General features: G+C 46.3%; 1 protein-coding gene across 20 annotated transcripts in view; it reads right to left on the bottom strand.

Moving 5' to 3' along the window:
• Nucleotides 1-17,292, bottom strand: part of NFASC (neurofascin) — a 203,470-nt gene that overhangs the window by 90,918 nt on the left and 95,260 nt on the right. For 19 of the 20 annotated variants that reach the window (XR_009210890.1, XM_032137191.2, XM_032137205.2 and 16 more), the window contains exon 2: nt 13,042-13,150. The exons of the other annotated variant lie outside the window; for it this stretch is intronic. Coding sequence is in view for 18 of the 19 variants with exons in the window: in XM_032137191.2 (XP_031993082.1) it covers nt 13,042-13,150 (109 nt within the window). In the remaining variant the exon portion in view is untranslated. The remainder of the gene's footprint in view (nt 1-13,041; nt 13,151-17,292) is intronic. 20 annotated transcript variants of the gene reach the window in all.

Below are 17,292 nucleotides of genomic sequence, written 5' to 3' on the forward strand. Positions count from 1 at the left end.
CAGCCTCTCTTATCTTATAACAAAAAGATCCTTCTCTGTATCCCACAGCCTCCCTATATATGCATACTTGAATTTTTTTCTCCATCTCTTCTCTTCTGAAAGCTTTTTTTTGGCTTCTTCCTTTCCCATTCACTCCTCATGCTCCTCTAACTCTCCTCTCCTGACCTCCCACTGGCTGAATCTAGTGTTCTCAGCCTTTATTTTGCCAAACCTCCTGGAGGTATTAAAAATTGTTAACCACTCCATTTATCCTAACATTCTTTCCTCCTTGGCCTCTGAGACATCACTTTGAGGCCCCGTCTTGGGTCTAGCATTTATAGCCTCCATGGCGACACTGATCACGTGGCTGGATTCTCTTCTTCTGCCTAAAATTCAGTGTCTCCATTGGGGTCATGTGCCCCATCTCCAGTCCCCATCTTTGTTGGTGGTACCCACCCAAGTCATTCAAGCCAGACACCTGGGAATTGCCCTTACAACCCACCCCTTTTCATAGCCCACACCCAGGCATCAAGGCCCTCAGACTGTCTACTTCCCAGTGTTGCTTATTCTCCATCTCCCCTGCATTCTCCCCATCTCATCTTTCACATACATGTCTCATATACCATAGCAATAATCTCCTAGTTGGTCTCCTCCATCCAACCCATTCTCCATGCTGCTATTACAGTGACTTTTCTAAACCCCTGATCTGATCATGTCGGTGCTCCTCTGAAAACCCTTCCATATCATCTCATTAATCTATAAGATCAGACCCATATTTCTGAGTGCAGCACTCAAGGTTTTTGGAGATCAGGCTCCAGCAGGTCTCTCCAACTGCCCCCCCCCCCACCCTCCCACCACCAACCCCAAATGCTTTTTAACTGCACGCTATAGCACACCATCTGTGCCTCCATACCTTACACATGTGATCCCCTGTGCCTGGAAGGATCCTTCCTCCTTGCATGTGATCAATTCCTACTCAGTCTTCAAGACTCTGCTCAGACATCTGCCGAGTGAAGAATCCTGTGCTCCTGCTGTGCCACTCGACCACAAACCTGCCTCTCTGGGGCACGTGGCACACTGCGGTAAAACTATGTTTAAACTAAGGGTGGGAAACATCTGTAAATGTCCAGATAGTGACTATCTTAGGCTTTGTGAGGCACGCAGTTTCTGTCACGACTACTGAACTTTACCTTCGCAGTGTGAAAGCAGCCACAGACAGTGAGTGAACAGGCGTGTCTCAGTTCCAATAAAACTGTATTGACAAAAACAGGCAGATATTGGTCTGGACTTGGCCCAGAGGCTGTAGTTTGCTAACTTCTGACTTAATCTTTCTCCCCACTTTGTGAAATTCTTCTTCTTTTTTTTTAATGCCTTTTGCAAAAGCCGTCAATCTTTGTGAAATTCTTGAGGCTGACACCGTGCCCTGTTCACTCCTGTGTGCCCAGTGGCCAGCGTAGTCCCTGGCAAGGAATATTTATGGAATGGAAGATCCAAGTAAAGGTTTTAATCCTGCCACTTTTCTTTTACAAATTACTTGTTTTCCAAGCCCTTTAAAAAATCTCAAAAATGGAAATAAATATTACTGCATTACTGACTTTTTCAGATGGTTGTTATAAGAACTAAATGAAATACTGCACAGGAACATAAAGCTGTTTTTACTTTTTCTTATTGCATTCCTTCCTGACAAACTCAAGTGACATCACTAAAAGCAAGACTTTTATGTTTTCTCTGAATATAGGGTAAACCTGACCCACGGGAGGCCTGTATTCTGCCTGTCAGGGGCTGCTCTGGGGCTTAGCCGCAGGCCACACTCTGTCTTATAGTATCCCCTTATTCTGGGAGTGAAGCCCAGAGTGAGGTTGCTCAGCCCAGGTCTCCTCTCCCGCTTCACTTCACTTGCCTTCTTCCAGATTCCACAGGTGGCCCTGGTCAGAGTGAGAGAGAAAAGGGGAGATCATGATAGAAGGATGGTTTAATGTTCTCCATAGCCTGTTGAGGACTGTTTTTGTGTTAGAATAGGATCTGATAACTGACTGGTAGTAGATGCAAGAAGAAGGATGGCATCAAGGTTTCTAGGTTGGGAAACTGGACTAGGATGACTCTAATAACTGACACCAAGAATACAGAAGGGAGAGTAAGTCTGGTAGTCACCGGGATGCAGCGAGATCACAAGCATGGAACAGAATATATTCAGTTTGAAATGTCTAAGAGCCATGAATGAAACAGTTCGTCAGGTATTCCAGGGTTGTGCACATGAATTAGTGCCTAGGGATACACCAACAGATTACTGCTACCAAGGCCGCATGCCAGCAATTAGTTCTTAGAATAAACTAATCAAATGACTAGAATAGTACTACAAGAACCAACTGAGAAATACATTCACACATCACTGCCACAGGAAATTGTTGGGGAACAAAGAGATAATAACAGCCCAACAGAGCCAATGCAAAACTCAGCCATTCTGCATTGGAATGGAAAAATGCAGCAGGGCTTATTACTACAGCTGCCTGGAAACAACTTGTTCAGGACTGAGAGAGAGGAGCTGAAATAGGAGGAAACAGAAGTATACAAAATTAAGGAGTATGCATGTGTACACAGGAGATCTGAAACGAGCTCAGATTTATCCCTCACTGGGATGGAGGGTTCCATGTGGACAGGCAGCAGCTCTTTTTAGTTGGAACTGATGATCATATGTATTTGTCAAGAAATTTATTCCTAATACAAAGTAATAATGTTTGCAGAGCAGCTCAGGTTATTAACACTATAATAACTACATTCTCATTCATATTCTGTTTTTTCTTTTTTCTTCTTAAAGAATAAAGAGCCAGTGTGTGTCCTGCCTGGGCCTAGCCTCTATTACATTTGTCTTGGCAGAAAAAGTCATCCAGGAATCTGAGGGATAAAATCTGCCTTCTCAGAGCAGCCCTCAAGCCCTGGTATGACCCAGCTCCTGACCCCTGTGTGGCTTCTTCTCTCCCAGCATCTGCCCTCCTATATGCCCACACCAGCCTCCAGGCCTGTGTAGGCCATGTGCTTTGTGCACCTCCTGCCATCTCTGCTCCCACTTTGCTGACGCCAGAAATGCTATTCTCTTCCTTCTCCACAGTGCAAATTCCCTTTTTGCCAAGGCCCTAAGTGGGCCACCCCTCCACAACAGGGTCGCTGCCTTCCCACTGAAAGTAGGTGGCAGTTTCTCTTGTGCTTCCTGGCATGCCCCATGCTCTGTTCCACTGGTCATTTCCTCCTGCCTCATGGGATGAGTTTATTCCCAAATCCATCTCCTGCATCAGACTCTGACGTTAAGCTCAGAGTCCATGTCTTGTCTCTCCTGAGGCAGTACAAAAAATACGCGTGGGATGAGGGGACAGCCATCCTATCAGATACTTCCTATTACTGGGAGATATTTTAATAGCTCATCAATGAATCAGTATAATAAATCCTTGGTTGCTATAACACGAGATAGATCTGTTGTACAGTATAAGCCTGAGTAATAACAGCAGCAGCAATAACCTAACAATAACATCTAGCCAGCATTCTGTCCCTGTAGCAGAGCCTGCCCCGGCTCAGCAGACATGCTCATCTTGCTTTCTCAACTCTCCCCCTGCTGACTCTCAGAGCTTTCTGTCTGACCTGTTAGGGCCACACTCAATGTCACCCTATTTGCTCCGCTCTACAGACTCTCAGAATCGAGGGATTCAGACACCCCAGGCAGCAGCCTCAGAATTGCCAACACCTCCATTCTCAGTCTCTTCCTTTCTCTTTCATCCTGAGGCTCTGGCTTGGCTGCACTGGGTTCTGAAATCTGCCTTCAGCCCAGGGATCGGCTGGGCATGACTGAGGACCGCCGTCCCCCGCTTCCCCTCCTGCCCTCTGATCCCCATGGCCACCTCCCTTCCATCTCTCCCATGCCAAGGAAGGAACGATGCAACAGATGGTGACCCAGCCGTGCTCCATTCCTTCCAGCTCACAGGTATCTGAAGGCCAGAGCTATGAGTCTCCTAGGAAACTCAAACTGCCCCCTATTGGTGCCTAGCCCGTCCCAAAGAGACAGGACACCAAGCAAGCATAGAAAGAGGGATCTCTGGAAGAAAATAAGATTAGAAGGGGAAGAGGCAGGGAGGGACTCCCCAGCTCCCACTCCCCAGGGAGCACCTGCCACAAAATTACATCTCACCATATCTCCTTCTTTACCCTGGATGAAATGACCCCATGTCTCAGCACCTTCTAAGAAAGTCAGTCTGCCCACACAATCCTCCCACCTCCCCTTTTGGAGGAGGCAGTAACTATACCAAACTCTCCAGGGCAGGACTTGGCAGCAGAGGAAAGCACTCACCAGCCTGCTTCAGGACCTTGGCCTCCCCCACACTCAGGGAGAGAAACCCAGCTTCCTGGCCAGTGTGGGGTCAACCAGTCATCATCTTCTAGAATTTTCACTTAGCCCAGGAAACCGTGTAAATGCGATTTGACTCCCTGCTTCCCCCTCCTCCCTCCTCAGGGTTGGAGGGGGGTGGTCTCCATCTGCTCGGTGGCTGTGTTTCACGCTTGGCTCCCCTTCATTGTCAGGGGGAGAGATCTGGGAGGAATGAGGGGCTGTGTGTTTAGCCATTGATAGCACTCAGCAGGCCTAGCCTGTCTCTCCCTGCCTTGGCTAAGTTCACATGGGTCAGGGGGATGGGGGAGGGAAATGGTATCAGGTGGTCCTGATTCCCTCCTGGGGAGGGGGAGGAGGCGGACACCTGGTTTTAGGATTAGGGACTTGGCTGAAAAACAGCTGTTTCCTGCTCAACATTCGGAACTAATCTATAGGTTGAAACCTAAACCTCTTGGCTATTATTAAGCTGGGGAAGAGGGAAGGGTTGGGAAAGAAGAAAGGGACTTTTCCCTCCAGGTGATCACCATGAAGATCTAATGAATACCTCGTATTCACACCAGGCTCTCTAGGGCAAAAGCTCTTTATGAGGTATCGTGTTATTCACAAGCCACCAGCAGGACCAGAGCCCCACAAGAAGCCTGAACCCACCAATAAAGTGCAGCCGCTTCTAGGGTGGGAGGTGCCTGCATCTCACTGCCACACCACAACTAGCTGGGTTATCAAGCCATATAGCTTGGACACAGAGACGTCTGTGTTCTTTGTTGTAACTCCATTGTGTGGGACTGCCACAAATCTTTTTACCATCCACTTGTTATGGACCTTTAAATTGTTTTTCTTTATTTTCCCCCCATTACAACATGCTACAACTCACATCCTTGTATTTATATCCCTATATATGGAGAAAGTGTGGTTGCTGCTTCATGCTGTCTCTTTGACCCAAGGCCAACTAACTGGAGCTTGGCACATTGCAGCCTGGCACAGCAAGGAAGCCCAAAGTGCATAGGTGTCCCTGGTCTACAGCCCAGCTTTGTCGTTGACACCCACACCACACAGACTGGCAGTCACTGGGTACGCTGGGGAGGACATCGCCGACGCTACAATCTAGCCAGCTTTCTACGGGTCTTTGGGGCTGTGGGGTTTTTCCTCATTACTGCTTACTCATTCGTGCTCTGAGGGGCAGGACTAGGAAACATGCATGAAAGGGAAAAGATGCTCAAATGTAGTCAGTATACCCTCCCGATTAGCTGACCCAACACCCTGTGAAGGTCTGGCTTCAATAATATTTTGGATTATCTGCGAGTGGATGTATTCAGGCCCTACTCCCTGGCCCTGCTAGTCACTGACAGCCTGACCAGTCTCCTGCCATATAAAGATTAGCAGGTAAAACAGGATGTAAAGAAAACAAAAGTTAAGGTGTTACCACTAGGGTGTACTGCCTGCCTCCACCTGCTGAAAAGCAAGAAGCGAACTCCCTCCTCTGGGGAGGAATTCTGACCCCACCACCACAGAGAAGAGCCCCCACCTCTCTACAATTCAAGAACCCAGCTTCTCCCTTGCCTTGGCTCCCTGTCTGCTCCCCTCAGGGAGGAAGTTTTCACAGCAATTAGACGCACATCCTTCTTCACAGCTGGAGGGAGAGGCTTGTGAAGTTCCCCAACCCCCTCCCGCTCCAAGTGGGTGGAGAAGGCGTGGGGTATCAAGGTGTCAGGCAGCAGCTGTCTCCAGGGGCTCTGTCATTAAAGAGGAGTGGTCAGAGGGAGGGGGATGGTGAGGTGGGGAGTGATAATCTTGTGTGACAGGTCCCTAAGGGTGGGGACCCAAGATTTGGGAAGGATAAGGAGGAGGGACCCAGGTGGGAGAGAGTAAGGAGCTGAAGGTAGAAGTCCAGAAAGGGGCCTTGGAATTAGCATTAAAAGGTCTAGGGATCTTCAAAAGGTCAAACACAGAGCTACCGTATGACCCAGTAATTCCATCAGATGAATAAGCAAAATGCAGTATATCTACACAGAGGAATATCACTCAGCCATAAAAAGAAATGAAGTACTGATGTGGGGAACTCTCAAAACATCTTGCTAAGGAAAAGAAGCCAGACAACAAAGACCGCATATTGTATGATTCCATTTATATGAAATGTCCAGAATAGGCAAATCTCTAGAAAATAGATCAGTGGTTGCCCAGGGCTAGGGGTGGAGGTGGGGAAGAGGAGTGACTAACAATGGCATAGATTCTTGCGGGGGCTGGGAGTGGTGATAAAAATGTGCTAAAATCCATTGTGATGATGGCTGCCCAAGTCTATGGGCACTAAAAATCACTGAATTGTATCTATCTATCTATCTATCTATCTATCTATCTATCTATCTATCTATCTATCTATCTATCTATTTTTGACATGGAGTCTCCCTCTGTCGTCCAGGCCAGAGTGCAGTGGTGCCATCTCAGCTCACTGCAACCTCTGCCTCCCAGGTTCAAGTGATTCTCTTGTCTCAGCCTCCCGAATAGCTGAGAATACAGGCACCCGCTGCCATGCCCAGCTAATTTTTGTATTTTTTGTAGAGACGGGGTTTCACCATGTTGACCAGGCTGGTCTCGAACACCTGACCTCAAGTGATCCACCCGCCTCAGCCTCCCAAACTGCTGGGATTACAGGTGTGAGCCACTGTGCCCAGCCTGAATTGTATAATTTATACAGTAAATATTATAACATGAATTGTATCTCAATAAAGCTGTCATTTAAAAATAGTAATAAGGCAAGGCACTGTGGCTCACGCCTGTAATCCCAGCACTTTAGGAGGTGGAGCTGGGTGGATTGTTCGAGTCTAGGAGTTCAAGACCAGCCTGGGCAACATGGCAAAACTTCAACTCTATAAAAAATACAACAATTAGCCGGGCACGGTGGCGTGCAACTGTGGTCCCAGCTACTCAAGAGGCTGATGCAGAGGATCACTTGAACCCAGGAAGATGAGGCTGCAGTGGGCTGAGATTGTGCCACTGCACTCCAGCCTGAACAACAAAGTTAGACCCTCTCTCAAAAAAAAAAAAAAAAAAAAATATATATATATATATAGATATGAAAAAAGAATTACATAAGGACTTGGAAGGCTTTGTTAGGAAAAAAACTGTGATACTTTGAAAAGGAAAATGGATAAATTTACACATACAGTTTCAAATGTTCAAAGGAATTAAATTAACTAAGTTTATTAATGAAACCAAACAAGTGACTGCTAAAATCTATAAGATTCATGAAGAAAATTATAAAATTTGTTGATTGAAGTAAAAAGTTTAAGGAATAATTAGGTTTGGGGATTTGTAATTTTAATACATTGAAGATTGATTAATTAAAAAAAAAAGACCTAGGGTTAAGATCTTGTATGTCACCTTGAGCAAGTCACAAACTGTCTGGTCTCTATCTCCACAGTAAATTATAAAATGCTGTACAAAAGGAAGGTGGCTCTAGAATGGCCAGAAACCTCTCCCTCCCTGAGCAGCTTTCCCAAGAGATATCTGTGCGACTCCACCAGCCATCCTTATTTCCAACCCCAGCTGCCTCACCCTGGGCCCTGCCAGGCTCCCTGAGTGGGCTGTCCATTTGAAATCCAGACCATTGTCCATCTGAGGACCCACCATCTGGGCACATCTGCTCATGACATCACTCAAATCAAGCTGCTTATTCTGTCCTCTACTAGGCGGATTGCAAGCCTAGTTTCAACAGACCACAGTCCTAAAGCCATTTGAAAACCATAGGCTGAGCTCAAGCAGGGAAAAAAAAGAGGGGCAAGACTATAGCAGAAGAAACTTGGGTTGGGGAAAAGAGAGATGACTTTCAGTCCCTTAGCCAGATTATGAGCCTCTTGAGGGCGAAGGAAAAGCCTTTTACTTTTTCTTTGGCCCTTCACAGAAGCAAGTATTAACTCAAAGCAGAACAGTGCTGGGCTTAATAAGCTGGTGAATGACAAACTAGCTAGGAAGCCATGCAGATCGGGGGAAACATACCAGACAAGATGCAGAGAGTTAGTCTCACAAGGAAGCGTGTTTAATCCAGCTGGCACATGTGACTTGCAGCCACACACACCTGAGTTTCCATCCCACCTAGCCATTTACCTGCTACATGGTCTTCCACGGTTTATCCTCTCTCTGAGTCTGTTTTCTTATCTTTAAAAGCGGGATAAATGCACTTATTTACTACAAGGTTGCTGTGACAATTCCTAAATGAATTAATGAGCTAATGTACATGTATAGCATCTAATCCAAGGCCTGGCACATAGTTGGCATTCAGAAACCATTGGTCCTTTCTTCGCCTGTCATCCCAGCACTTTGGGAGGCTGAGGCAGGTGGATCATGAGGTCAGGAGTTCAAGACCAGCCTGGCCAACACAGTGAAACCCTGTCTCTACTAAAAATACAAAAATTAGCCAGCCATGGTGGCGGGCACCTGTAATCCCAGCTACATGAGAGGCTGAGGCCGGAGAATCACTTGAACCTTGAACCTGGGAGGCGAAGACTGCAGTGAGCCCAGATTGCACCACTGCACTCCAGCCTAGGTGACAGAGTGAAACTCCATCTCAAAACAAAGCAAACAAAATAAACGATTGGTCCCTTCTCCTCTCCCCCAAGTTACAGCTGGTATACTGATTTGCGACAAGGCTTTGGACAAGACAGGGTTTCACATCTACTTTGTAGATCTACAGTGTAGACGATGCCTGCGCAGACACCATACCCTAGCTCTATACCTAAGGAATTGTTTACTCTTAGAGCCAAGAGATGGTTATCTGCACAGGCAGTCTACTTTAGACCAGAGAGAAAGGGAGGCTCCTATAAAATCCCAGGCCAGCCAAATCCCCTCTGGGCTCCCCTCTCTCCTGCCTTTGCCATGGTTTCTACAAGCAAAGCACTCCATCCCAGCTTCTTCCACCAATGTCCCACGAGCTCTGACATCAACCAAACAGCTGGAGTCAGCCACAGAGAGGGAGCTGGGTCTTCTGAATTGACATCAGTTCGGCTGCCAATATTGGTTTAGCTGCTGATATTTCAAGGATAGCACATCCCCAGTTGCATTTTTAAAATTCCTGTCTGATGTGATAAGCGGGAGCACAGGGAGGAAAGAACTAAGACAGCAGGAGGGAGCAGCACCTGTTCCTTCTCTCCCTCCCTGCAGCCTTCTGCATTTACATCCCATACAGACATCAGTCTGGATCCAACTGCTATCCTGGCAGGCTTCTACAGGCTGGGGAGATGTGAAAATACAGGAGGCATGGGGGAGGGGAGGTGGGAGCAAAAAGGGGGAGGCAGCAGACAGAATGAGGATTTTCCTGAGTTATAAGATGCACCATTTGTCTAGAAGTCTGGTTGCAAAGCGCTGGCGGCTACAAGTGCTTGCACCAAAGACTCTTAGCTCCAGTGGTGTGGAGGAAACCTTGGTGTCTTATGCCCTGGAAAGGCCTCCCTTTGCTAGAGCATATGGTCCTCTTATTAGAAACTCACAGGTGACATGCTGTTTCAAACCTCACAGCCCAGCCTCTGGTGGAAAGGTGGGCTTGGTGAGGCAGCAGGAAAGGCTGAGAGGGGTCTAGACATGACTGCATCACTGCAGCAGAAAGGAGGTAAACAGCACAAGCTATTAGGGCAGTAGCTTTCACCGTTGACACTCATGTCCCCCACACTTACCCTACAGGTCTCGGTGCCCACAGGAAAATGGGGCTAAGCACGGGGGCTGCCTCAGCTGCCTGAAATCAGTGTGGGGGCAGCAGGTGGGGAAGACAGTTCCTAATGAAGCTCCATGGCCCCACCCTCAGTGATCCACAGCTGTGTGTCCTGGGCCCATGCTGTCCGAGGGGGCCTGTGTCAATGTTTCTGGAGAGAGGAGGCCCGGCTTCTCTCTGACAGGCAGAGGGACTTAGGAGTGTAAGTGCAATTAATCAAATAGATCCTTTTGGGAAATTGAAGGCCTGGGGAAGCTCAGTGGTTTCTCTGCCTTGCATCAGAGGGCCAGTGTCTGCTTCCTGTGATGGGAGCTGACAAGGAGTGGATGTACTGGGGGTGGCGGGAGGGAAGGGGAGAGAGGAAGCCTGAGCGCGTGGAGGGTGCTGCGTGCTGGAGTGGGAGGAGGGGGGAGGGGCGGCTCAGGAGCAGACGCCTGGGGCAGCTCCATATGGCAGTGGCTTCCAACAAAGGGAGAAGATGCAGATAAACGGAGGGCTTCCCCCTTAGGTGGTTTCAGAGCTCACACCTGGAGCCCCAGGGAACACTTGCTCAGAAACAGCTACGCAGTGTTTCCAGTGAATCTTGGAATGAGCCACCCTAAATACACGGCCAGCCCCAAACCCAAATGGTTGCCACACAGGTGCCAGAGTTGGACCACAGGATTTGAATCCAGGCCCTTTCTTAGATGGGGGGCTTTGAGCAAGTTCCTTAACCTCTGTGTACTTTTATTCTGCCATCAGTAAAACACGGGTAATAATGGGCCCTACCTCATGGGGCCGCTGTGGGAGGATGGAGTGCAGGGCACAGTGCCTGGTGCACGGGGAGTGCTGAGATGCTGATTATTATAATGATGACTATTATCATCATCTAAAGAAGCCTGGGTCAGCTTTCCTTCTCTCAGAACTTACTGTACGCTCAACAGCCATACATCCTGCTGGCAAGTAGTCTCTGCAGTTTTAAGGTTCCTCTGTGTGTCTGAAAGTCCTTTGATAGGTACTCCCCCTTCATGATTTGTGGGTGCCTCGGACTGCAGGAGGCAGTGTGATGTCACAGCGAGAAAAACAGTCTACAATTCAGGGCATCCAAGCCTAGTAGGGGCTCTTTTGCTAATCAGTTTTGCGAAACCTCGGGGAAATAACTTCTCAGAGAGCCTTAGTTTATTCATCAATCAAATGGGAATGATGACAGCAGCCTTGCTCATATCACTGAATTGTGTTGACAGTCAAATGATACAATTAATGTAAATGGAAACACTATTAAAAGGATTAAGCTCAGAACTGATATTCGATTTTGCTGGTTAGACTGGCGGTGTCCAGAAGTATGAGCCAGAACAAATTTATTCTGGTCAGGCAGGAGGTGGCAGGGCACGACTCCAGGGCAGCCATATCTGCTGTCGGACAGTGAGGCTGCTGTCATCAGAGAAGCCAGCCCCTGGGGTTCCTTAGGTGGGGATCTGGTCAGGCTACCTAGAGTGAATGTTCGCAGACAGCTGTGGAGGGACAGGGATAGGGAGTGGGGAGGGTGCATGGGAAAGTGCCAAGAGCGGGGACATGGTGACACAGAGCTGCATTAACTACCCGATTCTATCCCCATCCAGTTTCATATATACTTCGTACCCATTTAAATAAACGGGTACCCCGCTTTTGCAATCATACTCCTCCACATGTAGTAAAAGAATGGCATGCCCCCCTGCCCCCACCACGCCTGCCAAAACACACGCTATCAGTCAGTATGTTTAAGTTCAGTGTTTAGTAACAATGACAGGGTGAAAAAGCCCTAAGGTCAGACGAATTTCCCAGGTGGTCTCTGAAACCTGACACTGTTCTGAGATAAGTGGTAGCCGTAAAAGGGCCCACACAAGAAACTACCTTGATAAAAAAAAAAAGTATATCTGAATTGCCATTGATATGAGGAATCATAATAACCTTCATTGATTAAACACCATGTGCCAGGCACTCTGCAGGGCTCTTTATCTGTTTATATATTTACTCTTTAATCTTTACCACAAAATGTTGGTTATTATCCCTGTTGTATAAAGTAGGAAACTGAGGCCTAGAGGGGTTCAGCATTCCCAAGGTCACAAAGCAAGTGGATCTGGAATTCCAGCAGATGTGTCTGGATCCCAAGTCCATGTCATCAGCACTCTCAGCTTCCACTTTTCAACCCTCTCCACGCCCCTCCCCCCAGCCCCAACTCTTTCTGGGAGGACGAAAGACAGCAAGAGAGGCAGGTGGAGTAAGAAAGACACCTTCGATGAGGTAGAGACGCCCAAACTCAAAGAATAAGGAAATTTTGCCCTGCTCAGGCCTCCAGCCCATACCCTCTCAGCCCAGCAGCCTCCAGGAGGCCAGTCTGTCACTATTGCCCGTTACTGTTCTGTTAAAATTGCAGCCCTCAGTTGTCACATGTCCTCCCCGGCTACCAGGGCCTGAAAGTAAAACAGGAGTTGCTGGGAGTGGCAGCAAAATCTAACCTGGAATGAAACAAGGCAGACCCTGGGCACAGGACATGGCTTAGTGCTGTGGGCCTCGGCTGCTTACTGTGCCAGGATAACTGTCCATCTGCCAGGGCCCAATGCCCCGCCCAGGGCAGGGGTTCTCGGACTGTCTCCCATATGCTAGGGCTGTCACTCAGGAGCTCCCAGGTTGTGGAGGCCCAGGCTAAGTAGGGTGTGGGTCACAAACAAAGTTGTTTCCCAATTTTTCAATTAGGTGGACATTGGGACAATGCCAGCGCTAATGTTGGCTGACTGTCCCTGCCAGGGAAGGCTTAAACGCTACCCTCACCAGCCTCCTTGCAAGGAGAACCTTGACATGCAGTTCTGTGGCAACTCAGGGCTTCTATCTCTGGGGAGAAGAAAGGAGATGCCTCTCAGAAGATTCCTGGGGCCAGGGAAACAGGCTTCCCTTATCAAAGAGAAGGGGCAGGAGGCAAGAATGTCCCCTCACTCTCACCCCTCCAATGACACATACCCCGGGCCCAAGTCCTACTTACCTTCTCTGCCTCATTCAGCCTCCTCCTTGCAACACCAGAGGAGGCTCCGTTCCGGGCTGCGGAGGGAAGGTAAACTCCAGCGTCCCAAATTGCACATAAGTCAATCAACCTGTCTCAAGCAAGCACAAAGGAGAATCCCAGGGTTACTCTAAGAAAGGAAGAAAAAAAAAAGGCTTTGTGGTTTGCAGCTTGCTCATTCACTGCAAATTACATCTTTGTCCATATCCATTTGTAAAGTTTTGCACAGCATAACAGCATCTTTGTTCAAAGAAGTTCAAAGCACTCTGGAAAAGAAAAGAAAAAAAAGGATAGATCCTGCAAGGGTGATTGTCTCTCTCATCCGTAAGATCATTTCTTAGTGCCCTGACACCACAGTCTAATTGCTGATTCCCTATTCACCACAAGAAGTTCAGCCGTATCTTGAAGAATTTCTCCTCTACCAGGGGAGAATTCACCCATAATCATCTCATTAATTTTTTAGCTTCCTAGGAGAACTATGTTTTTCTTCTCTGTCTACAGATAAGCAAACCAAGTTCACCATAAATAAATCCATAACACATTAAAAGGGGATCCAATTTTAGGGTCAGGAGATGCAAATTTTAAATCCTAGCTTGTTACGTCATTTAGAGTAGGACACTTCTCTATGTGTGACTCAATTTCTTAATCTGCACCATGGGGAGAAGGCATGATAGAGTGGATCAGATCATTAGTTAGTGGGGTTCAAGTCCAGTTCTGAACAATCATATAACCTTTCCTGGTAGCAATAACTTATTCGATTTAGTCATTTGTTATAACGTTAAAATGTGTCTGCAGGAGGCTGGGCATGTTGGCTCACACCTGTAATCCCGGCACTTTGGGAGGCCGAGGAGGGCAGATCACTTAAGGTCAGGAGTTCAAGATCACCATGGCCAACATGGTGAAACCCTGTGTCTACTAAAAATACAAAAATTAGCTGGGCACACCTATAGTCCTAGCTACTCGGGAGCCTGAGGCAGGAGAATGGCTTGAACCCGGGAGGCGGAGGTTGTAGTGAGCCAAGATTGTGCAACTGCACTCCAGCCTGGGCAACAGAGCGAGACTCCATCTGCCCCCCACCAAAAAAGTGTCTGCAGGAAATTGTATAACCCACCCTTGTAGAGAGGAATGTGGCAATAGCTATCTAAATAAGTATGCATTTACTCTTTGACCCAACAATCCAAATTCCAGGAATCTATTCAAAATATATCCTATATACCTACAATGTCCGTTCTTGTTAAGTGAAAAACACGATAGAAAATAATGTTTAATATGCTACCATTTATTTAAGAAACAGAGGAGGAACGCAAAAATATATATGCATTTGCTTATATTTTTAAAAAAGACAATAAAATGATGAAGCATAAAATACATCTTGAAAGACCTACAGGGGCCAGGCGCGGTGGCTCACGCCTGTAATCCCAGCACTTTTGGAGGCTGAGGTAGGCGGATTGCCTGAGCTCAGGAGTCTGAGACAACCCTCAACATGGAAGAGTTGAGCAACATGGTGAAACCCCATCTCCACTAAAATACAAAAAATTAGCCAGGCGTGGTGGCTCACACCTGTAATCCCAGCTACTTGGGAGGCTGAGGCATGAAAATCCCTTGAATTCAGGAGGCAGAGGTTGCAGTGAGCCAAGATCATGCCATTGCACTCCAGCCTGGGCGACAGAGCAAGACTCTGTCTCAAAAAACAAACAAACAAACAAAAAACCCTACAAGGAGAGGGAGACATGAAGTGCAGGGGACAGACAGAAGCTGGACTTGGAACAGACCTTGTTACATGGATTTGCTTTGGACTATGTAAATATTTGACATAATTACACAACATAATTAAAAAATTTCAAAAAGGGTGGGCACAGTGGCTCATGCCTGTAATCCCAGCACTTTGGGAGGCCAAGGTTGGCAGATCACTTGAGGTCAGGAGTTCGAGATCAGCCTGACCAGCATGGTGAAACCCTGTCTCTACTAAAAATACAAAAATTAGCCAGGCGTCATGGTGGGTACCTGTAATCCCAGCTGCTTAGGAGGCTGAGGCACGAGAATCACTTGAACCTGGGAGGCAGGGGTTACAGTGAGCTGAGATCGTGCCACTGCACTCCAGCCTGGGTGACAGGGCAAGATCCTATCTCAAAAAAAAAAAAAAAAGTTTCAAAGAATTATGTAAAAATGAAGATAAAATGAAACAAATGAACCTTTGAGTCCAGTCGGTTGGCATACTACACATAGATTAAAACAATAGTAATTTGACTGTGTATCCTTATCAGGGGTGTCCAATCTTTTGACTTCTCTGTGCCACACTGGAAGAAGAAGAATTGTCTTGGGCCACACATAGAATACACTAACACTAAAAGGAGGTAAAATAAATTGCAAAAAAAATCCATGTTTTGAGAAAGTTTATGAATTTGTGTTGAGCTGCATTTAAAGCCATCCTGGACTGCATGTGGCCTGTGGGCTGGACAAGCTTGCCTTAGATGGATGTACCACAAAGATAAAAAGAACTACCCTATGCCCCACAAGAAATCCTAAACTGTTTTCAATAATCATATTATTGATGGTACCATAATATTATTATTGTGAGATTTTATATGTTCGTTGGGAATAAATCAAATGAGTAATACTGTTGATCTTGCTTGGAAACAAGATTTGCTGGTTGAAAGGAGATACAAAAGTAAGATTGATGAGATTGGGTAAAAATTCTGTAGTCTTGGCTGTGAACTGTGAGTATCAGTATGTCCTTCATATGTTTTAGGTTAATCACACATACATGTGTGCATGCATATTTCCTAGCTCTGTTCACTGTAAGGCCTAGAAACAATGACCATCTTAGTAGGAATGAGCACCTCTAGCAATCAGATTATGAATTCTAAATACCATTCCCTGAGAAGGAATTGGGCCTCCTTGAAGAAATGACTGACTCCAAATTTGATGCAGCAAACATACAAGATAAGCCTAGAACATGCTGTCATACCAAAAAAGCAAACAGAGTGTCAAAGACTAGTAGAGTCATGTCAAAAGGACTCAGAAACCAAGAAGAATGAGGTTTCCCTGGTCAAGCTGAGCATCAATAAAGATAATAACTGCAACAGGGAGAAACATAACAAATGTGTTTAAATCTATGAATTCCTAATAATATTTTAAAATAATCCTAAATAAGCCATTAGTCACATCTGAAGGACGTCAGGGAAATGCCTCAGTATTTTGAAAACTGTTTAACAAAAGAAAGGGGGAAGTGGGTAGGGGCATAGCTGAAACAAGATTGGCCTTATATTGATAATTATTGACAAGGATGATGGATACATAAGTTTCATCATATTATTCTCTCCTCTTCCATAAAACATTTTCAAAGTAAAAAAATATTTTAAGTGATAGAACAGTTCAAGAAACAGGAAATCATTGGAACATTAATTCTTGAAACTCTTCTGAATGATAGACGTTATAGATATTTAATCCTAACAGTAATCCAGTATGATATGATGTAGATATTATTATTATTTTAGAGATGAGGCCTTGCTCTGACACTCAGGCTGGAGTAGAGTGGCACAATCACAGCTCACTGCAGCCTTGACCTCCGGGACTTAAGTGATCCTCCCACTTCAGCCTCCCAAGTAGCTAGGCCCATAGGTATGTATCACCACGCTTGGCTAATTTTGTTTATTTTTTGTAGAGATGAGGTCTCACTGTGTTGCCCAGGTTGGACTTGAACTCCTGAACTCAAGCAATTCTCCCACCTTGGCTCCCAAAGTACTGGGATTATAGGCATGTGCCACCGTGCCCAGCCTGATATAGATATTATTATTCCCATTTTACACCTGAGGAAATAGGTGTAAAGAATCCATGTGATGCTGGACACAGTGACTCAAGACTGTAATCCCAGCACCTTGGGAGGCTGAGACAGGTGGATGGCTTGAGCCCAGGGGTTCGAGACCAGCCTGGGCAACATGGCAAAACCTTGTCTCTACAAAACAAAACAAAACAAAACAAAACAAAACAAAACAAAACGAAAAAGAATCCATGTGAGTCAAACCCACATGTTCTTATCTCAAAGGCCCACTATTCCACAGTTGCCTCTCCAATACGCTCATTGATATATCTGGGTAAAAAATCCTTCCTTACCTATATGAGAGTGTCAGGCGACTGCAATGAGATAACACAGAGGAAAGTACTTGGAAAACAAAATCTTCATACAAATATTTTACTGCCACTTAAAAATTAGAGATCAGATCTACCTATAGG

This window comes from Hylobates moloch, unplaced genomic scaffold, assembly GCF_009828535.3.
Source record: "Hylobates moloch isolate HMO894 unplaced genomic scaffold, HMol_V3 SCAFFOLD_18, whole genome shotgun sequence".
Classification (NCBI taxonomy): Eukaryota; Metazoa; Chordata; class Mammalia; order Primates; family Hylobatidae; genus Hylobates; species Hylobates moloch.